General features: G+C 43.1%; 1 protein-coding gene across 1 annotated transcript in view; it reads right to left on the bottom strand.

Annotated features, from left to right (window-relative positions):
* Positions 1–23138, bottom strand: part of COL5A2 (collagen type V alpha 2 chain) — a 241758-nt gene that overhangs the window by 87670 nt on the left and 130950 nt on the right. The window contains exons 13-17 of the mRNA XM_072120968.1: positions 21885–21938; positions 18286–18339; positions 16037–16081; positions 15215–15268; positions 9324–9368 (exon numbers count right to left, since the gene is read on the bottom strand). Of these exons, the coding sequence (XP_071977069.1) occupies positions 9324–9368; positions 15215–15268; positions 16037–16081; positions 18286–18339; positions 21885–21938 (252 nt within the window). The remainder of the gene's footprint in view (positions 1–9323; positions 9369–15214; positions 15269–16036; positions 16082–18285; positions 18340–21884; positions 21939–23138) is intronic.

The following is a 23138-nucleotide window of genomic DNA, read 5'->3' as shown; positions in this document are numbered from 1 at the left end:
CTCTGAGGCTGCTTAATAGCATCATTATGCCAAAATTATGGGCAACAGCATGGCCATGACAGAGTGACCGAATGAGGCTAGATAGCATCTAAAACATACAATAATTGACCCTGACACTATAGGGGACGGCATGCAGCGGCAGCAGTGGCAGGCTAGAGAGTGTCATGGCAACATACCCTAAATGGACTCAGGTTTCACCAAAGGAGGTGAGCAAGAAGCGCTGAAATGATTTCCTATGTGAACAAAAGGTTGACGGTATATTTAGTCGATAACACAGCATGGTGGCAACATAGTAACCAAGTTCCATAACGTATCTGGTGAAACACCTGAAAAATGAGCCTGACACAGCTCGTTTGATAAAGGGACGACATGTGGAGGCAGCCATAGAGACGACTTCCATGATTAAAAGTGACTACTGGGGCATCAATATTGCTTCTATGATTGAAACTTCAGGTCTCCAGCATGGTGACAGATGGGCCGAGTTCCACTATATATCTGGTGAAACACCTGAAAATTCTGCCTGACACAGGTCGTTTGATAAGGGGATGATGTGCTGCATATCCTCTCATGCTCCAGCGTCTGGGGTATAGAGAGTTGAAAGTTGCGCATGGAGACATTGGTGGACGCTGTGGAGGATCGTGGAGGCAAAATGGACAGGAAACAGCAGGGGCAGCATGCATGGATGCATCTGAGGCTGCCTAATCTTGGGATGGAGCTGGCGGTCCGCTGCCAGGCGAGCTTTCGCCTGTCCAAGCCCCTGTCTCTCGGCTCCTCCCCACCCAAAATGGGCCTGGGGGCCAGAAGCGTTTACTTTGAAAAAATTATAATTTTCAAAGCAGGCCGGGTCGTTTGAATATTTCACCTAGGAATAATGGAATAGCATAGTGGTTCTATTTTTAATAGATTTTTCGGAAATGGTTCCATGATTAAGAGCGACAGTATGGGGCATCCATATTGAGCTGCTATGATTGCAACTTCAGGTCTCCAGCATGGCAGCGACAGATGGGCCGTGTCCCACTATGTATCTGGTGAAACACCCAAAAATTCTTCCTGACACAGCTCGTTTGATAAGGGGACGATGTATGGAGGCAGTGAACTAGTAGTAGATTAAAGGTGCTGCAGTTAAAACTATGTTAGTTGGATCTTGGGATGGAGCTGGCGATCCGCTGCCAGGCGAGCTTTCGCCTATCCAAGCCCCTGTCTCTCGGGTACTCCCCAAACAGCACTTCTAAGAACCTTTTGTATAAGATCAAGTGTAGTAGTGTTCTTATAAGTTTGGGTTATGGCGGGTGAGGGGAATGTAAACAGATGCGCAAGAAGCGCTGAAATAATATCGGTAAATGATAAAAGTTTGCCAGTATATTTTGTGGATTACACAGCAAGGTGGCGACAAAGTTAACAAGTTTGATGTTGAAGCCATGAAAACAACCCAAAATTCTGCCTGACACAGTTTGTTTGATAAGGGGACCATGTATGGAGGCAGCTATATGGACGACTTTTGGAGGCAGCTATGGCGATGACGTGTGGAGGTAGCAATGGAGACAACTTGTGGAGGCAGCTAAAAAGACGACGTGTGGAGGCTGCTATGGAGACAATTTAATTTGGATAGTGCCTGTATGTGGCAGTCCAAAAAAGTTTTCAAACCAGAGGAGCAGGTAGGTGGTCCTCCATAAAAATTAAATAAATTGAGTGCCTGTATGTGGCAGTCCAAAAAAGTTTTCAAACCAGAGGAGCAGGTAGGTGGTCCTCCAGAAAAATTAAATACATAGAGTACTATAGCTAGAGCCAGTTGGCCCTGGCAAAAAATAGCCAGTTTCCTCTGCTTTAGTGTACAAAGAGGAGGAGAAGGAGGACAATGAGGAGGAGGAGTGCATACATTATTCAGGTTGAGCTTTTTTCACCTGGTGGACAATGGAAATCCTGAGAAATCCAGGCTTTATTCATCTTGATAAGCGTTAGCCTGTCAGCGCTGTCAGTCGACAGGCGTGTACGCTTATCGGTGATGATGCCACCAGCTGCACTGAAAACCCGCTCGGACAACACGCTAGCGGCAGGGCAGGCAAGAACCTCCAAGGCGTACAGCGCCAGTTCATGCCACATGTCCAGCTTTGAAACCCAGTAGTTGTAGGGAGCTGTGTGATCATTTTGGACGATGGTATGGTCAGCTACGTACTCCCTCACCATATTTCTGTAAAGATCAGCCCTACTCTGCTGAGACTGGGTGACAGTGTCTTGCTGGGGTGACATAAAACTGGCAAAGGCCTTGTAAAGCGTACCCCTGCCAGTGCTGGACAAGCTGCCTGCTTACCTACTCTCCCTCGCTACTTGTCCCGCAGAAGTACGCCCTCTGCCGCTACCGCTGTCAGAAGGGAAATACTGTTTCAGCTTGTGCACCAGGGCCTACTGGTATTCATGCATTCTCACACTCCTTTCCTCTCCAGGGATGAGAGTGGAAAGATTTTGCTTGTACCGTGGGTCCAGGAGAGTGAATACCTAGTAATCGGTGCTGGAATAAATTCTTTGAACGCGAGGGTCACAGGATAGGCAGCCTAGCATGAAATCTGCCATATGCGCCAGAGTCCCAACGCGCAAGAATTCACTCATCTCACTGGCCTGACTGTCCATTTCCTCCTCCTCCAACTCCTCCAACTCCTCTTCTTCTTCCCATACACGCTGAACAGTGAAGGACTGAACAATGGTCCCCTCTTCTGTCTCGCCAACATTCTCCTCCTCTTCCTCCTCATCCTCCTCCACCTCCTCTGATATGCGCTGAGAAACAGACCTAAGGGTGCTTTGGCTATCAACAAGGGAATCTTCTTCCCCCGTCTCTTGTGACGAGTGCAAAGCTTCCGACTTCATGCTGACCAGAGAGTTTTTCAACAGGCCAAGCAGCGGGATGGTGAGGCTGATGATGGCGGCATCGCCACTGACCATCTGTGTTGACTCCTCAAAGTTACTCAGCACCTGACAGATATCAGACATCCACGTCCACTCCTCATTGTAGACTTGAGGAAGCTGACTGACCTGACTACCAGTTCTGGTGGAAATTGACATCTGGCAGTCTACAATCGCTCTGCGCTGCTGGTAAACTCTGGATAACATGGTTAATGTTGAATTCCACCTCGTGGGCATGTCGCACAACAGTCGCTGAGCGGGCAGTTGGAGGTGGCGCTGCGCTGCCCTGACAGTGGCAGCATCTGTGCTGGACTTCCTGAAATGCGCACAGATGCGGCGCACCTTCGTGAGCAAATCAGACAGATTGGGGTATGTCTTGAGGAAACGCTGAACTATGAGATTTAACACATGGGCCAAGCATGGCACATGTGTCAGTCTGCCGAGTTGCAGAGCCGCCACCAGGTTACGGCCGTTGTCACACACAACCATGCCTGGCTTCAGGTTCAGCGGTGCCAGCCACAGATCAGTCTGCGTCATGATGCCCTGTAATAGCTCTTGGGCGGTGTGCCTTTTATCGCCTAGGCTCAGCAGTTTGAGCACCGCCTGCTGTCGCTTAGCGATGGCACTGCTGCTGTGCCTAGAGCTACCGACTGATGGCGCCATGCCCATGGATGGTAATTCGGAGGAGAAGGAGGAGGAGGCATAATAGGCCTTTGAGACCTGGACCGAGGTAGGCTGAAACGCAATCCTCGGCGTCGGCAGTATATGACTAGCCCCAGGGTCAGACTCGGTCCCAGCCTCCACCAAGTTAACCCAATGTGCCGTCAGCGATATATAGTGGCCCTGCCCAGCAGCACTCGTCCACGTGTCCGTGGTCGGTGGACCTTGTCAGAAACAGCGTTGGTCAGGGCAGGGATGATGTTCTCTGACACGTGCTTGTGCAGGGCTGGGACGGCACATCGGGAAAAGTAGTGGCGGCTGGGGACTGAATACCGAGGGGCGGCTGCCGCCATGAGGTTGCGAAAGGCCTCGGTCTCTACCAGCCTATAGGGCAGCATCTCCAGGCTAAGCAGTTTGGAGATGTGGAAGTTGAGGGCCTGGGCGTGTGGGTGGGTTGCACTATACTTGCTTTTGCGCTCCAGCGTCTGGGGTATGGAGAGCTGAACGCTGGTGGATGCTGTGGAGGATCGTGGAGGCGAAGATGGGGTTTTCGCACAGGAGGTGTTTGGCAGGGGGGCTGACTAGCAGATGACAAAGGGGAAGGAGCAGTGGTGTGCCCGGCCGGAGGTGAACGGGCTTGGTGCCATTGAGTGGGGTGTTAAGCATTTATATGCCTGCGCATACTGGTGGTAGTTAAGCTAGTAGTGGTGGAACCCCTGCTGATCCTGGTTTGGCACAGGTTGCACACCACAGTCCGTCGGTCATCTGGTGTTTCTTTAAAGAACCTCCAGACTTCTGAAAATCTAGCCCTTGCCACGGGAGCTTGACTACGGGAAACATTTGGCGCTGATGCACCAGCTCTGGCCCTCCCTCTCTGTCTGGCCCCACCACTGCCTCTTCCAACCTCTTCTGCTATAGGACTCGCCTCCATCTCAGAAGCACTGTGTTCACCCGGCCTATCAACCCAGCTTGGGTCTGTCACCTCATCATCCTCCGATCCCTCAGTCTGCTCCCCCCTCGGACTTCCTGCCCTGACAACAATTTCACCACTTTCTGACAACCGTGTCTCCTCATCGTCCGACACCTCTTTACACACTTCTTCCACTACGTCAATAATGTCATCATCACCCACAGACTACGACCGGTGGAAAACCTGGGCATCGGAAAATAGCTCAGCAGCAACCGGACAAGTGGTTTGTGACTGTGGGAAGGGTCCAGAAAACAGTTCCTCAGAGTATGCCGGTTCAAATGCCAAATTTTGCTGGGAGGGGGCAGACTGGGGGGAAGGAGGCTGAGGTGGAGGAGCTGGAGGAGTGCTGATTTCGGTGACATGGGTGGACTGCGTGGAAGACTGACTGGTGGACAAATGGCTAGAAGCATTGTCCGCAATCCACGACATCACCTCTTCGCACTGTTCTGGCCTCAACAGTGCTCTACCAAGAGTCCCAGTAACTTGAGACATGATGAACCTAGGGAGTGTAGCTCTGCAGCGTTCCCCTGCTCCCTCATCAGCAGGTGGTGTCTCACCCCGCCCAGGACCACGGCCTCTGACCCCTGCAGTAGTTGGACGCCCACGTCCACGCCCTCGTCCTCTACCCCCTAACCCTCGGGTTAAACATTTTCCAAATTAAAGTGTAAACTTTAATTTATTTATTTTTTTAAATTTAAACAAAACGATGCTATCCTATTGCTATGGCTAGTTTCTAACCTACACTGACAGCACACAACTGGATTTTGTGCTGTGCCTGATGACTTTGAGTTATAAAAATAATTAAACGTAAAAAAAAATAAATCAGCAGACTCTGCCTAATTCAACTCAAATCCCTAATAAATTGTCCCACTTCGGTGTTTGAGGTGGATATGTGTGTCACTAAGAGCTAAACACATTGGTCGCAAGTCTCCCTGCAAATTACTCACAATATGGTACTAGCTGCACTATTAATGGCAGCAAGCCCAGCCAAAAGCAAACCAAAAAAAAGGAAAATATAACGCTATTGTAGGCCTATATAAGCCGTTGGGGTTCTCCTATGGCTATTTTCTAGCCTACAAGGAAAGCACACTGCTTTGCCAGATGACTTTGAGTTATAAAAAGAAATTAACGTAAAAAAAAAAAATCAGCACACTCTGCCTAATTCAAATCAAACCGCTAATAAATTGTCCCACTTCGGTGTTTAAGGTTGATATGTGTGTCACTAAGAGCTAAACACAACGGTAGCAAGTCTCCCTGCAAATTACTCACAATATGGTACTAGCTGCACTACTAATGGCAGCAATCCCAGCCACAGGCAAACCAAAAAAAAGTAAAATAAAACGTTATTTTAGCCCTAAGAAGGGCTGTTGGGTTCTTGTAGAATCACTCCTGCCTAACACTATTCTAATAGAACACCCTAACGCTTTCCCTGACCAGCAGCAGATCTCTCCCTAGCGGCATCCAGACAGAGAATGATCTGAGCAGCACGGGCAGGGGCTAGTCTATTCCAGGGTCACCTGATCAGTCCAGCCAACCACTGCTATCGACGTCATGCTGGGTGGAGTGCAGAGTCTCCTGGCTTGTGATTGGCTCTGTTTCTGGCCGCCAAAAATCACAACGGCGGGAGATGCCATTTTCTCGAGCTGGCGAAGTACTCGTCCGAGCAACGAGCAGTTTCGAGTACGCTAATGCTCGAACGAGCATCAAGCTCGGACGAGTATGTTCGCTCATCTCTAATTATGATGTTCTGCAGTGGCAAAGGTGTATAGTATGATATTCTGCAGCAGCTGAGGTGTGTATTTGGAGGTTCTGCAGCAGCTGAGGTGTGTTTTATGTTCTGCAGCAGCTGAGGTGCGTATTCTAAGGTTCCTTATCAACTAAGGTGTGTATTGTGATTTTCTTCAGCAGCTGAAGTGTGTATTCCGCAGTTGATAAGACCCTGTTAAAACCTGCATTTTGATATGCATCATCTTCCATCACTAAAATAAAAACAGATGGCTAATGGATTAAATAAAATGTTCACTTATTTTAATAGACAATCTTTGTCCCACTTCTCCTTACAAAGTCAGCACCCCCAGGGTTCACAGGCTCCGCCACACATAACCGACAATGTCGGTTTGCACCAATCTCATTACTTAAAGGAACTCTACCACATGGATGCAGTGCTTTTAAACCATAAAGCATGCTTGCATGTTGCTATGTGCTCATTGAAAAAGGATCCATTATTTTTATGCTTCTAATAGCTTAATTTTTAAGATGAGGCAGAAGCCCCCTTCTGCCTCATCTTAAAAATTAAGCTATTAGAAGCATAAAAATAATGGATCCTTTTTCCTTTGATGTACACAGGAGCCCCTGAAGCTAATTTGCATAATTTTAAAAGCTGTTTTTCTCAAAAACTAAGCTTTTAGAAGTAAAAAGAAGGCTGGATCAAAGTTCAGGAGGCCCACAGGTGTAGACTTGTGCCTAAATTTGGTACTTTTTGAAAAGTCACAATTCATGAAGCAGGAATGAACTGACACCAACTGTACATTTGGTGTAACAAGTGATAAGTGAAGTTTGCTCCAGTTATATCCAGTAACATACTGATTGTATTGAGAATGTATTAAAAGGATAATAATATAATTTCTTGAGGATAGATATTCTCTATAATCTCAGATACTTGATACATACTAACCTACTACTACTTCTGACATTAAAAGATGAATGATTCCTTAGGGGAGAGGAGCATAGCTGACAGCTTTCCCTCATATATCCCTGTGCTGAAATAAGGTTTCAAGTTGCTTAAATTATAGATGTTTAAGGAGAGAAAAGTGTTATACATGGGGCTTGTGGGCCTCCCTGGGTACTGAAAATATGTCTTATATTCTAGGTTCTTCAAAGTAGCCACCATTTGCTTTGATTACTGCTTTGCACACTCTTTGCATTCTCTTGATAAGCTTTAAGAGGTAGTCACCTGAAATGGTCTACCAGCAGTCTTGAAGGATTTCCCAGAGATGCTTATGGCCTTTTTGGCTCTTTTGCCTTCAGTCTGCAGTCCAGCTCACCCCAAACTATCTCGATTGGGTTCAGGTCTGATGACTGTAGAGGCCAGGTCATCTCGCATTGCACCCTGTCACTTTCTTGGTCACATGGCCCTTACATAACCTGGAGATGTGTTTGGGGTCATTGTCCTGTTGAAAAATAAATGATGTCCAACTAAACGCAAACTGAATGGAATAGCATGCCACTGCAAGATGCCATGGTAAACATGCTGCTTCAGTATACCTTCAATTTTGAATAAATCCCCAACAATGCCACCAGCTAAGCACCCCCACACCATCACATCTCTATGCTTCACGGTGGGAACCAGATATGTAGAGTCCATTCGTTCACCTTTCTGCTTCACACAAAGACAAGGTGGTTGGAACCAAAGATCTCGAATTTGACCTCATCAGACTAAAGCACAGATTTACACTGGTCTAGTGTCCATTCCTTATGTTCTTTAGCCCAATCAAGTCTCATATGCTTGTTTCCTGTCTATAGCAGTGGTTTCCTAGCAGCTATTTTACCATGAAGGCCTGCTGCACACAGTCTCCAACAGTTGTTGTAGAGATGTGTCTGCTACTAGAACTCTGTGTGGCCTTGTCCTGGTCTCTAATCTGAGCTGCTGTTAACTTGTGATTTCTGAGGCTGGTGACTTGGATGAACTTATCCAGCACAGCAGAGATGGCTCTTGGTCTTCCTTTCCTGGGGAGGTCCTCATGTGAGCCAGCCCAATTTATAAGGCAAGAAATCCCACTTATTAAACCTCACAGGACACACCTGTGATGTGAAAACCTTTTCTGCACCCAATTGAGATGGTTTGGGGTGAGCTGGACCGCAGGCAAAAGGGACAATAAGTGCTAAGCATCTCTGGGAAATCCTTCAAGACTGTTGGAAGACCCTTTCAGGTGACTACCTCTTAAAGCTTATCAAGAGAATGCCAAGAGGACAACAAATGGGGAAATATATTAAGACAGTCTGAACATTTCCCCCACTGGTGCACAGCATGCCAGATATACTGGCTCCGGAATTAATCAGGTCAGACCTCTTTGCAAAGATTTCAGCTACAGTCTCCACCGCTTTTCCATTGGAGACCATAGTTCATATGTCACACGGGATGGAAAACAGACCTTTAGAGGGTTTTATACATACCTTCTCCATCAGAAAAATATATTTAGAGGAAAAATTGTTTTACATAAACACTAAAGGAAACTACCATCAAAATGAAGCATGATAAACCAGGGACACTTACTCCCAGGCACCCAGGCACTGTGACAGTCGTTATATTCTCATATTTGTTATTCATGGTCCACTTCCTTCTAAAAGCAAATGTTAAAATTATGCTAATGTGCAAGTTGGACTATGAGCGTGTTACAGAAGCCTTTTCTGCTTTGAATTCACAGGCTGTAACACTGCTGCAGAACGTTTCAGTCTCAAACACCCTCCTTCTTGTAATCTTGGCAGCAGAAAGTAGGAGGGGGGATGTGCTCCTTCAGAATATAACCTGTGTAGCACAAAGTGGCCTATAGGTAAGTGTTCCTTGTTTATCATGCTTTATTTTGATGGTAGATTTCATTCTATTGGATGTTTAAAATCTACTAGGATGTATTACAAACTACTGTATATCTACTAGTTAGTGTTGAATCAGTAGAATGCTAAGATGATTCTTTGTTGACTAATTTCCATTAAGATTAGGTTATAAAGAATAACCTTATAAGACCATACTATTTGTATGATTGTTGAAACTGGATAAGTTAGAAACATTTAAATAACTTACTATTGCTCCAGCTGCTCCAGAAAGTCCATTGGCACCTCTTGCACCCTGTAAATTTAATACAAAACAATTATATTTTAGAGAATAGGGAAGACATTCATATTATTGACCAGCAAGATTTTTTAACACATTTATTTTCCATAAAAGCACAGCCAAACCCTTAAGGCTAGTAGCAAAAAAAGGATAACGTGAGTCTACATTGGACAACAACATAAGTTTGACACTGATATTTAGCTTTGTTGGATGATCTGAAAAATCACGGCATGCAGTGCCCTGAGTCAGCCATGAAATTCTCCCATTGAAATCAAAGGGTGCGTGAAACAGCGGTTGTCATCCTACATTGTTAAACTTTCTATGCATGTGTTGCTAGGAGATGCTGAAAAAAAAAAGGAGTAGCTCAGAGCTGTGAAAATCAGATTTGGTACTATGGCAAATTTTAGGGTGCAATTGGACCAAAAACACCTCAAAATCTAACCTTTTTCACTGACCAAAAAAACTGGTCTTAGATTTTTATGTTAACTGATAAACGTGGCCTGTCTTATATAGTAACTGACTAGAGAACAACTGATTGTAGCTGGATGGTGTGTGTTCTGAGCCTTAATGGAATTTTCGCTGCTATGTCACTTAAAAACTTATGTTAAATATATGTTACCTATTCAATTTGTCATTGTTGCAGGAAAAGAGGCCCTAATTTTCAGTATGGTGTCACATCAATAGAGAAGAGAAATCAAAATACCATAGACATATTGCAATAATGCAGGCAGTATGATTTTGAAAGAACGTCTTCATATCTATCCTGAGAAATGAACATTATGGGGCAGATTTATCAAGCTGTCTGAAAGTCAGAATATTCTCATTTGCCCATGGCAACCAATCACAGCTCCCCTTTAAAATATTCATGAGCACTGATAAAATGAAAGCTGAGCTGTAATTGGTTGCCATGGACAACTAGGAATATTCTGACTTTCAGACAGCTTGATAAATCTGCCCAAATGATTTTTTAGATAAATCCTATTATGCGATTATCTTAAAGGGGTTTTCCCGTGCAGAATAGGTCATCCTGTCGCGAGACGGGATTACCGACTGCCGACACTGGGCGGATTCGAGAGGGAACATCCCCCCAGGACCTGTCATGTCGGACCTGTGATGTCAATTGGAGGCTGCGGGCTAGCGGCTCCGGGGTTAAATGACATCATCCCGTCGCGAGCATGCCGGGATCGTGAGGGGACATCCCCCTCTGACGTCACAGGACCGATCTGATTGGTCCTGTGATGTCGATCACAGCGATTGGCCCGTCTGTACAGACTGGCCAATCGCAGCGATCAGTGACTGTGGAGGGCAGATCCAAGACCCTCCACGATCTCCAACGCCGCCATCCTGCATTTGGTAGTGTTGGAGAGCAGAGTGTCTTAGGATCTGTCCTGTAGAGAGTGTGCAAAAATCATTACACCCATCCTCCATCCCCTCCCGGTGTAATCCCACTTCCCTGTACTATCCCCCCCATCATCTGTATTCCCAGGGGAGGGGAGAAGGTGTGTGTGGTGGAGAAGGCGTTTAGTGGAGGAAAAGGCATTTAGTGGAGGAGAAGGCGTTTAGTGGAGGAGAAGGCATTTAGCGGAGGAGAAGGCGTTTAGCAGTGGAGAAGGCGTTTAGCGGAGAAGGCGTTTAGTGGAGGAGAAGGCGTGTGTGGTAGAGAAGGCATTTAGCGGAGGAGAAGGGGTTTAGGGGTGGAGAAGGCATTTAGTGGAGGAGAAGGCATTTAGCGGAGGAGAAGGCATTTAGCAGTGGAGAAGGCGTTTAGTGGAGAAGGCGTTTAGTGGAGGAGAAGGCATGTGTGGTAGAGAAGGCGTGTGTGGTAGAGAAGGCATTTAGCGGAGGAGAAGGGGTTTAGGGGTGGAGAAGGCATTTAGTGGTGGCAAAGGCGTTTAGTGGTGGAGAAAGTGTTTAGTGGAGGAGAAGGCGTGTGTGGTGGAGAAGGCCTTTAGTGGAGGAGAAGGCCTTTAGTGAAGGAGAAGGCGTTTGTTGGAGAAGGCATTGTGAAGAGGAGAAGGGGTTTTGTGGAGGAGAAGGTGTGTCTGGTGTGGTGGAGTAGGTGTAGTGTATGGTTGTATACTATCCCCCCCATCATGTCTCAGAAGACATACATGGATTTGGAGGTCAATAATTATATGGCCTCCAATACGGAGTCTGCTAGTGGGGACGAGTGTCCGTTTTATTTGTCTACCTCATCCTCACAAAGAGACTCTGAGGAACCCCCGAGAAGACGCTTACGTAGTAGTGCTGAAGTGCCCGCTACTTCTCCTGGAGTGCCCGGGACTTCTGACCCCACATGGGTGACCCCCAGTAACTATGACCCTCAGGTCCCTGATTTTATGACCAGTCCTGGGATATAAAAAGACACGGCAGGGCTTGGACCAGTGGACTTTTTAAAGTTTTTTCTTATTGAGTACCTAATTGGTCTGATGGTGTCCCAGACCAATCTCTACGCTGCACAATACATTGCCCAAAACCCCACTTCTTTTTATGCGCAACCCCACAGGTGGACATCTGTCAGTGCAGATTTGGGACTAGTGGAGCACAGACATACTGTACCACACCCTGATGTTCCGCATGGCAATGAATAGGATGCGCTTTGAAGTCATCCATAGGTTTCAACATTTTGCTGACAATTCTCAGTGCCCACCCAGAGATGACCCGAGTTATGATAGGTTGTATAAGGTCTGACCCATATTAGACTACCTGAGTGCCCAATTTATGGATGTGTATACTGCAAAGAGTTACATATCAGTGGACAAGTCCCTGGTACATTTCAAAGGGAGACTTCAGTTCAGCCAGTAACTGCCCGATAAGAGGGCAAGGTATGGCGTGAAAATGTATAAGCTGTGTGAGAGTGCATCAGGGTACACTTTTAGGTTCAGGGTATATGAAGGAAAGGACTCTAGGATAGTGCCCCCTGAATGCCCCCCCTTCCTGCGAATTGCTGGAAAGATAGTTTGGGATTTGGTGCACCCACTATTGGACCAGGGCTACCACCTCTACCTGGATAGTTTTTATACGAGTATTACCCTGTTTAAGTGCCTCGCTTCCAGACAAACTGCGGCATGCAGCACTGTTAGGAAAAATCAGAGAGGTCTCCCGAAGTCGCTGCTTGGGGAAAAGCTCAAAAGGCACGAGAGACGAGCACTAAGCAGCGAATCAGTATTGTGTGTTAGGTACAAGGACAAGAGGGACGTCCTTGTACTAACAACAACACATGGGTACAGCACCCCCCCTGCCCATGTATTGGGTACCAGTGCAGAAGCCCCCAAGCCAGATTGCATTTTGGATTACAATAAGTACATGGGAGGGGTGGATTTGTCGGACCAGGTGCTGCAGCCATACAATGCCATGCGGAAGTCGAGGATGTGGTACAAAAAGCTGGCCGTTCGCATCATGCAGATGGCACTGTATAATGCTTACATGCTGCATCGATGTGGCAGCAAGAAGGTAACTTTCCTGGAATTTCAAGAGGTGGTAGTCAAGAAGTTGATTTTTAGGGTCCAGGAAGGGGGGAGTAATAGTACGTCTGGAAGCGAGGCCACATCACGGATTGTACCAGGGCAGCACTTTCCAGGAGAAGTTCCCCAAACAGCCAGCAAGGGAAGGAATCAAAAAGGTGCAGGGTTTGCTCCAAAAGGGGCATAAGGAGGGAATCCATATACCAGTGTGACCCATGCCCCGACAAACCAGGGTTATATATGGAGGAGTGTTTTAGGATATATCACACGTCCCTGGATGTATAATTGTACCCTGATGCTCACAGCTCACACAGCTTATACATCATGCCGCATGTCGCACCTTCCCTGCTGAGCTCTGCCGTGTTACCAGTCTGTAGATTATTGCCGCATATGGGGGTATTGCCGTACCGGGGTGAACCCGCATCATGATCTGTGGGGTGTTTGTCTCCCGTGGCAGGAGCTGGGCACAAGACGACATAATGGATATTTTTCACTATGCTCTATCAATTATGCATCATCTTTGGGGTCCACCAGTGGGGTTAAAATATTCACTACACCCCTAGATTTATTCCCGAGGGGGGGGGGTGCAGTTTCTAAATAGGGTCAGTTTTTAGGGGTTTCTACTGTACTGGTCCCTAAGGGCATCTACAATTGTTTTATGATGACACTACCGTGTCTCCACCTTGTAGTCTATTGCCACACATGGGGTATTGCCATACCCGTAATAACCCCCAGAAAGATTTTTTGGGTGTTTATCCACAGTGGCATGAGTTGGGCTGATTTAATTTGTCACTAAAATGGCACATTTGAGAAAACAATGCAATTTTTACACTGACCCATTCCCTTTGTATTACATTTGTGCCAGCATTTCAGGGGTTAAAATGCTCATACAACCCTATATAAATTATTTGAGGTGTGCCCTTTCCAAAAATGGGATCACTACTCGGGGGTTTCTATTGCACTGTTACCTCAGGGGAACCCCAACATCAGTCTATTGAAAAGGTGCTCCAAAAGCTAGATTTTGCTTGTTCTTTCTCAGCCCTGCCCTGTCCCCGCCTGTAGACTATTGCCACACATGGGGTATTGCCGTACTTGGGCCAACCCTCAGAATGATTTTTGCGGTGTTTGTCTAAAGTGGCATGGGTTGGGCACAATATATTAGGCACTAAATTGACATTTTTGCGATAAAAACACAATGTTTACTATGCACCATTTACTTTGCATTACATTTTGGCCAGCATGTTGGGAGTTAAAATGCTCACCACAACCTCAGATAAATTCTTTGAGTTTTTGAGGTTTTGTTTTCTATTGTACTGTTACTTCAGGGGCTCTTAAATTACACTGTGGCACCACAAAACATTTGCAGCCAATAGTACGAACTCTGTTCTGGATATCGCTGTGCGACAAAGCAGCAGTTGACATCCACATGTCTGGTATTGCCGTACTCGGAAGAAGCAGGGCAATAATTTTGGGATGTATATTTACCTCAAATTTATAATGAATATGTCCATTTTAGGGCTAAATGAGAAAAATCGTAATCAAAAATTGAAATTTCAGAATTTCAAATCCCTTTTTGTTTGCTTCCGGAAAAATAATAAAAGGGTTAACAGACTTCTTAAATGCTTATTTGAATCGGTTGAGATATTTTGTTCATAAAATGTTGCTACTCGTGGGGGTATATAGTACATAAGCCTTTGTAGGGCACTTCCAAACTGAATTGATCACCAAAAATTTAGCATTTTTCAAATTTCAAGAAAATCTGAGAATTTGCTTCTAAAACCTCAAACCTTCTCACATCCCTAAAAAAAAAATGGAAACGTAAAACAAATAATGGAAATAAAAAGAAGACTAATGGCAAAAGGTTTCTACCAAAAAAAAAATTGTAGTGTGACTTTTTGTCTAAAAAGTATAACATTTGAAACTTTGAAAATTGTAATTTTTTTCAAATTTTTTCCTAAATTTGTGAATTTTTACCCCCCTAAAAAGAAACGGATCACCAAAATGATACTACTAACATAAACTACAATGTCTCACGAGAAAACAGTCTCAAAATCACAAGGATATCTTAAAGCGTTGAAATGTTATTACCACAGGAAGAGACACTGGTCAAATTTCTAAAAAAAGGACCGAGCCTTAACGCACAAACAGGCTGCATCCTTAAGGGGTTAACGGACACCTACCACAAGGATGAAAGACTGTATGCAAATGAACCTATGCTCCATTAATTACAGTCCTTCATCCTGGTGGTAGATGCCCTTCAACCATTTATACCATGTGTTGAGAAATTGCATGGATTAAATACTTTAAATATATAAACTTACCACCATGTTTGTTATAATATTGTTTTTTTTAAGGTTCCTATGTTGCTTAATAGAATGCATAAATATGAGTACTTACAGGTGTACCCTGAGGTCCAATACGTCCTCTTTCACCAGGCATTCCTCTTGGTCCCTTTAATGAAGAATAAGTGTTCTGCGTTATGTGTTTGTTCCTAATTTTTGTTTCATTTTTCAATCCAATGTACATTTTCTAATACCGTACTTTGAAACATCCATGTGTATGAAAATGGCAGCAAATGTTAAAAAAAGGCTTCATAAGCTTTTGTCTAGTGATCATTATGCAACTAAAGATAGTTGTAACACAAATGAACACGATAGTGGTGAAAGAAGGATCCTGTTAGGATGATCACAACAAAACTGTATTGTGTTGCTATTATTGAAATTACATAAAGCATGACAAATTACCTTTTACTATTGAATGGATCCACTATGTATGGACACCCAACAAAGTTCATTTGAACCTATGATATTCATGTTCTTTTTAGTAGGATTTGGTAGAAGCTGATGCTAGCAGATAGAATTTAGCCACCAAAATGTTTTACCATGGGTGCCACTCATCTGGGATGAAAAATAAATCACTGCGATAATATTGTTACATGCCCAGCTTCTGAAAAATTATCCTCATTCAAAAAGAATATTAGGCCTTGTTTTTCCTATTTCATGACCACTAAAAGAAGGTTACACTGCTACAATGTGAATGTATTGGCATTCCTTTTGACTATTACAGTATAAATGCTATAAACAAAATCAACGAATAATGATGAGAAGTAATATTACATCTGGACAGAATGTATTATAGGATCTATTGTATAAAATGAGTATGTTCTACAAGTTAGTATAATTACTCATGTTGGAACTTCTTTTATTGCCTTAAACTTACCGGTGGGCCATTTGGACCCATTGGACCTGTAGGGCCAGATTCACCCTAAAATGACACAAAAATATATTTTAGAAACTTTTTCAATTTACAATATAATGTATGTATGTAAATATGTATTAGGTTGTTGACAAGAAGTGTATTACGTTTAATTGCACTTCCTCAGAGGGTTCTGCATCAAAATCAGTTGTAAATCCATAACTTAGTCTGTTTGTAAAACCAGAAGATTTGGTCACAGATTTTGAAGTAGATTTGGTTATGGATTTAAACCTCACTCTAACCTACAATTGTATTAACTAAAAATACAAACTACATCTGCATCTCGCATTGCAACTCTTTTTTTTTTTTGGGGGGGGGGGGCATTTTGAAATGTCTACTGGGCATTTGTTTTTTGTTAGTGAGACACATTTATCTTCTATTCCAAATGTTCTAAATGTCACAAATGACATTTATCACTTAAATTGTCTAAAATTTGCGACATTTTTGGCGCAAAAAACTAAAACCATACTTAATGAAAACTTAGAAAATGGAAAGAAGTGACTTGAGACATTTGTGCAACATTTTTAAGACATTTGTAACAAATGTCTCAAAAAGAGATCTGAAAAAATACCCATTTAACACAAGGAAAAAAGTGAGATTGATAAATTACAAAAGTAGCGGACGAAAAAATGGCAAAAAGTAGCCAAAACAAACAGGGATAAGATAAATAAACCCCTATGTTTTTTTAAAAGTCTCACTATCAGCTGTCTGCTAAATCTCCCCCTTTCTTTATACAGTATAATGCTTTTGGTTATATTGTCTGCCCATTGCAGCTGAAAGGCAGTTCACTGGCAGGTTTTTTTTTTAATTTAAAAATAAAAATGTCTTTCCAAAACAAAAGAATTGCAATTATCAGTTTTGTCCACATTTCAAAATTGTATATTTTCCATGTGTCTGAAGTCTATGAAATATACATAATCTCACATATGTGTGACATATCCGTGTGAAAAATTGACCTGCACAGATTTTAGACCCCAAATGTTTTAATGCATTTTTACATTGCTGTCTAAAATGAACTTTTAAACTGAAATTATTTTCAAGGTGGTTAAGTTAGACAGGTCAGTGCTGTCTAGCATTTGTGACTTTTTAAAAAGTTCCAGTTAACGAATACATCTATCTTTAGTGAAAACAGCTGGATTTGTAAGATAAATACAACAAATCCATTGAAAAACAGTGCACCACAAGTTGTGGTGCAAATGAGGAAAAGTCGCAAAAATGTGCAACTTTTTTGTTCTAACATTTAGAAGAAAATCTTCCACAATGTCCATAATAAATACAAACTAGAGAACTATTGTTCCATATGACTGTAAAATGTATTATTTTATTTGTATATGTCCCCAATTATCTGTAAAGCGCTATGGAATATGATTGTATTATACATAAAGATTATTGTTATTATTATTAAATTCACAGTCAAAGCTCACTGTATAGAAATTGATCATTTTCATGATCTAATTTTTTCATAAATTCTCATTTTGCAAGAAAAGCCACACATTTTGCTTGGGGATTAGAATTCACAGCATGTTAATTATTATTATGGATTTGTGTGAAATTAAACCTTTGCTAAAGTGGACCTCCATCCTACACAGTGTCATTGTGAACCAAAGGCAAAAAACGCTTTCACCAAATAGTGTAAACAATCAGCTTCGGGTCTCAGGCCAAGAGCTCTAATTGATCACATATTTTTTACCTATTCCTTGCATAGCTTAGAAAATATGTAGTGGAACAAGCCCTTTAAAGTCATTGGGGCACATTTACTTACCCGTCCCATTGACGCTGCCGATCTGGAATGTCCGATGAGGATTCAGTCTGCCACGATTCTCTAAGATCATGCGTCCAATTTCCTGCATCTGTCACTTCCCCCGCTGAGGTCCGCCGGAGTTCACCATCTTCTTTCTGGTGCATGTAAGTGCTGATCTTGCGACACAATTTGCTTTTTATATTCCGCGGTTTTATAATCCGATTGCGTGAGCCAAAAACCCAGGGCATTTCAGCACAAAACAGAAAAACACCCCGAAACCTGCAGAAAATGCGGTGTTCGGACCCATAGTAAATGTGCCCCATTCTATTCTATTCTATTGACCATGTAAGAGCACGATTTGCTAAGAGTAAAAAAAAAAAAAAAACCCTAAACTATCCTTAAGCAACATTCTTGACATGAATTACAAGAAATAAAAAAAATATCAATAGCAATTGACTTGTTTGCTCCTTACCTTTGATCCAGCTGCTCCAAGTTCTCCTTTTGGGCCTTCAAGTCCTTTATGACCCTAAAAAATGAACAAAAGATGCAGAAACATTACTAAAACATTTTCTATGATCAGTTTGCTAACTTGCTGTACCATTATGATGGAGATTTTACAAAATGTTATTCATATACTTATTTCTACAGAAGCGAATCTAATTTTTATGTTTTTGCAGTGGATTTCAATAAAACATATTGCATAATTTTCATGTCAAGGAAATCTGTCTGTCCACACCACCATTTTTTCCTGTGTGACCATGGACATCACAAACCTACCGGCATTTGCCAATGACAACCTCTGTGTATGACAGTTCATCAAATCATATCTTCATTCACAATATCATGTTTTTATGTAAAAACATGACTACCATGTTGTGATCTCTTTTCCAGTAAGTGATATGCAGTGTGTCTACAGTGCATGATCATTGTGCATGAAATAATGTTTATACTTTAATGTATATGTACTTAAAGGGGTGTTTCCATTTCAGTAAATAAATGTTATTGTTTGTATAATAAAAGGTATGCACTTTTCTAATATAATTTCTGTATCAATTTTTCATGGTTTTCCAGATCTCTACTAGCTGTCAATTAATAGAAAGCTTCTACGGTATGTTTACTTCCAGTGGATAGAATCTGACCATGGTCACACAGGTGAACAGCTTGTTATATCACACAGCTCTGATTACTCTCTGTGATATAGCGAGCCATACACGTGTGTGACCATTTCTGTTCACTGGAAGTAAACATAGAAGTTTCCTATTAACCCCTTCGTGGGCCGAGCCCTCTCCATAGCCGGTAAGTCTTTGCTGCATATTGCAGCAAAGGCTTACCGGTAACACCCGCGATCGGTGCTAGCAGCATTGCCGGCGGCTTCAAAAAGATGGCGCCGCATGGGCGCCGCCATCTTGGCGCGGATCTTCGCTCCCCGATGACGTCACGGGGAGCGGTGATCCGTTGCCATGACAGCATCGGGCCTCACGAAGGCCCGAAGCTGTCTAGTTTTAACCCATTCATTACAATGTGCTATCAGCACATTGTAATGAATGAGGAGTAAAATCCCCATATACTGCCATATTGCAGTATGGCAGTATATGGTAGGATCGCTCAGACAACCTAGGGTTAAAGTACCCTAGGGAGTCTGAAAAATAGTTAAAGTAAAAGTAAAAAAAAGTTTAAAAAAAAAATTATATTAAAAAAACTTAAAAATTCAAATCACCCCCCTTTTCCTAGAACTGATATTAATATTAATAAACAGTAAAAATCATAAACACATTAGGTATCACCGCGTCCAAAAATGTCCGATCTATCAAAATATAATAACGGTTTTTCACTGCGTTTAACCCCGAAACGGAAAATAGCGTCCAAAGTCAAAAATGACATTTTTTTGCCATTTTGGAAAATATAAAAAAAATAATAAAAAGTGATCAAAAGGTAGCACTGTCCTAACAATGATAGCAATGAAAACGCCATCAAAAGTCGCAAAAAATGACACCACCCACAGCTCCGTACACCAAAGTATAAAAAAGTTATTAGCGCCAGAAGATGGCAAAATCAAAAAAAAAATTTTTGTACAGGAGGTTTTAATTTTTTTAAATGTATGAAAACATTATAAAACCTGTACAAATGTGGTATCCCTGTGATCGTAGCAACCCAAAGAATAAAGTAGACCTGTAATTTGGGGCACACAGTGAAAGCTGTAAAATCCAAGCCCACAAGAAAACGTTGCAAATGTGTTTTTTCACCATTTTCACTGCATTTGGAATTTTTTTCCCGCTTCCCAGTACGCGCCATGGAATATTAAATACCGTCACTACGAAGTGCAAGTTGTTACGCAGAAAATAAGCCATCACAGAGCTCTTTATGTGGAAAAATAAAAAAGTTATAGATTTTTGAAGGTGGGGTGTGAAAAATGGAAGTGAAAAAACTAAAAAAGGCCAAGTCGTTAAGGGGTTAAATAACAGCAATCAGAGATCAAGAAAACAGTGACGAATTGATACAGAAAGTATATTGGAAAATTTTACTTTTATCATACAAACAATAACATTTATTTGCTGCAATAAATAATAATAATAACTCATTTTAATAATGCCAAATCATTAAAAAGCTACAAAACCTAATCAGGACTTGTAGATGTGAAAATATAGATTGTTTGTTAAAATTATTAAAGGGGTTATCCGGGTTTAAAAAATTTTTTATGTCCGGGCTGGGGAGGGCTATTTAAACATAATAAACATGTACTTACCTCCTCCGGTGCTGCCGATGTCCCGCGCCGCGGCCCGTCTTCTCCGTGCGCCGGTTTCATTACACCGGCGCACAGGGAGCTTCCGGCCGGCCGGAAGCTCCCATGCGCACCATCTCCCAGCGCTTACAACGCTGAGAGATAGGGACGCATGGGAGGAGCCGTCCACATCGCGGACCGGAAGCTCCCTGTGCGTGGCTTCCGTGCCCCTGTTTGTTTACAGGGGCACGAATCGAAGTGACCGCGGCGCGGGACATCGGCGGCGCCGGAGGAGGTAAGTCCATGTTTATTATGTTTAACTAGCCCTCCCCAGCCCGGCCATAAAAAAAAATTTAAACCCGGATAACCCCTTTAATATGTACCAGCTATAAAATTGAAGAAAAATGAGATTTGTAATAACCCCTTAGCGCTCTGCGCCGTACTTTTGCGTTTAGAGCTCAGCACCGTACTCGTACAGTGCTGAGTCGATGCAGGTTCGGCTCTGCACCGGGGCTGAGCCGGCACCAGGGGTCGCGGGGTGTCAGCGCTAATCTACTCCTGACATCCCCGATTAACAACCGCGGTCGGAGTGGGCTCCGATCACGGGTGTTTAACCCATTAAATGCCGTGGTCAGTGCGACCGCGGCATTTAACTTGCCGTTTTGGGGGGTGCCGATCGTTACTATGGCAGCCCTGGGGTCCGATCATGACAGTCTATGACGTCATCTTAAAGGCACATAAAAGTCAGCCTATACAGTGTTCAAAAGTTATAACCATATAAAGTTACGCATGTCAGACTGCAAAAAATGGGGCTGAGCCTTAAGCTGTAAAATGGCTGCATCCTTAAGGGGTTAAACACCATGCTTGTAATCCAGTATTAAATGGTATATCCAGAGAATATGGAAGCAGTGTATTCACCATTGACTGATCTTCTGAACTATTTACTGCAGGGTTAAAACATATTCATCTGGGTTTAAGGGACCAGAAAACAGTACCTTTAAAGAGCTTTGCAATAAAGCTCCGACTCCATATCTAATGGTTCCCCCTCTAAAGTCAGACAGTTGTTGTCATGGTACCTGGGGCTGGATTGAAGCTGCTGTAACAAATACATCCCGATCCCCTCAGTAAGGGTAGAGTGTACATTTGCCCAATGTGACAGCTATAGTGACAGAGGGAGCTAGATGTCTTAATACACCCCCAGTTTACATGATACTATGACAATGTGCCTATCAGAGATTAAGTGATTTTAAAAAAAACCATGTAAAGAAGATTTTAAATAAAAGAGCAGCTCATAATACCTGCATTTGTGTAATATACTATCAACTTTAAGATGTCTACCGAAATACACATACCCTATGGCCTTTTAGTCCAGGCATTCCCGGAGCACCAGGGAATCCTCTGGCTCCCTAGAAATCACAATAAACAAATTGCAAACTATATGGTTAATCAAACAAACTTATTTAGCAGCAGGACTATGAAAAATAAATTCTTATTCCAGATCTACAGTTCGTGCAAAGGCTCTGGTGGTCTATATGCTTGAAAATATTTCTGTGCCCTGCATTGAACCCATTCATAGCCCCTTTCCTCTTTTCTAAGTAAAAGCTATTGCAGCTTTCACTCAGAAAGTAGGGTCTGTGCAGCAGCTCAATACAGGGATCTCACAGTACAGTAGACCCCAGCCCACCCCGCCCCCTGCCCACTTGGCTTGAGAATGGCATAGAGGGATAAAACATCATCAAATTCCCATTTGTGCAACTGGCTCACAGTGCTAATAGGACCTAAATTAAAGTCAAAGGCTAGTTAGCAGGCCCTATTAGCACTGTGAGCCAGTTGCAGAAATGGGAATTGTGACAATAAATGTACAAAGGGCTTTTAAACAAGCTATGGGTGAGCTGTTTTAGGAATTTGTGAATGGTTATCAGGAAATAACTGTCAAGGCAATTCTGTCTATAGTTACAAAGTGTAAGTGTATAGTGGATTAGAAATATACTACTAGGGCGATCGCAGGCTATATACTACAGTGGGATGGCTAGCTATACTATACAGGGGGCAGGGGCTATATACTACCGAGGGGGCGGGCTTGCTATATACTATGGGGCTGGCTGGCTATATACTACTGAGTCCTGGCAGGCTATATACCACAGGGGACTGCCAGAATTTATACTACAGGGTGCTGTCAGGATATATTCTACAGGGGGAGGGCAGGCAGGCTATACGCTGCAGGAGGCCGGCATGGTTGTGGCAAATTGGTTGTCCACTTTCAGTAAATAATTGATCTTGTTTCGAAATGAAAATCTATACAACCTTCCAATATAATTACCATATCAATTCCTTATGGTTTTCTACATCTCTGCTTGCTGTCCTACTATAAAAAGCTACTATGTTTACTGTCTGTGGATAGAAATCTGTCCATGGTCTTGTAATGGACACCCAGGTGCACAAGCCACAAGTATCACACTGCTTTGATCACTCTTTATGATACCAACAGTTTGTGCTCACTTGTGTCCATCACAAGGTCAGTGGCAGATTTCTATCAACATTGAAGTAAACATAGAAACTTTTAACAGCAAGACAGCAAGAAGAGATTTAGAAAGCCATGAGGAATT

Source organism: Engystomops pustulosus, chromosome 8 (genome assembly GCF_040894005.1).
Source record: "Engystomops pustulosus chromosome 8, aEngPut4.maternal, whole genome shotgun sequence".
NCBI lineage: Eukaryota > Metazoa > Chordata > Amphibia > Anura > Leptodactylidae > Engystomops > Engystomops pustulosus.
Note: the sequence above shows the minus strand (reverse complement) of the source record. Positions and strands in the feature narration are given on the sequence as shown.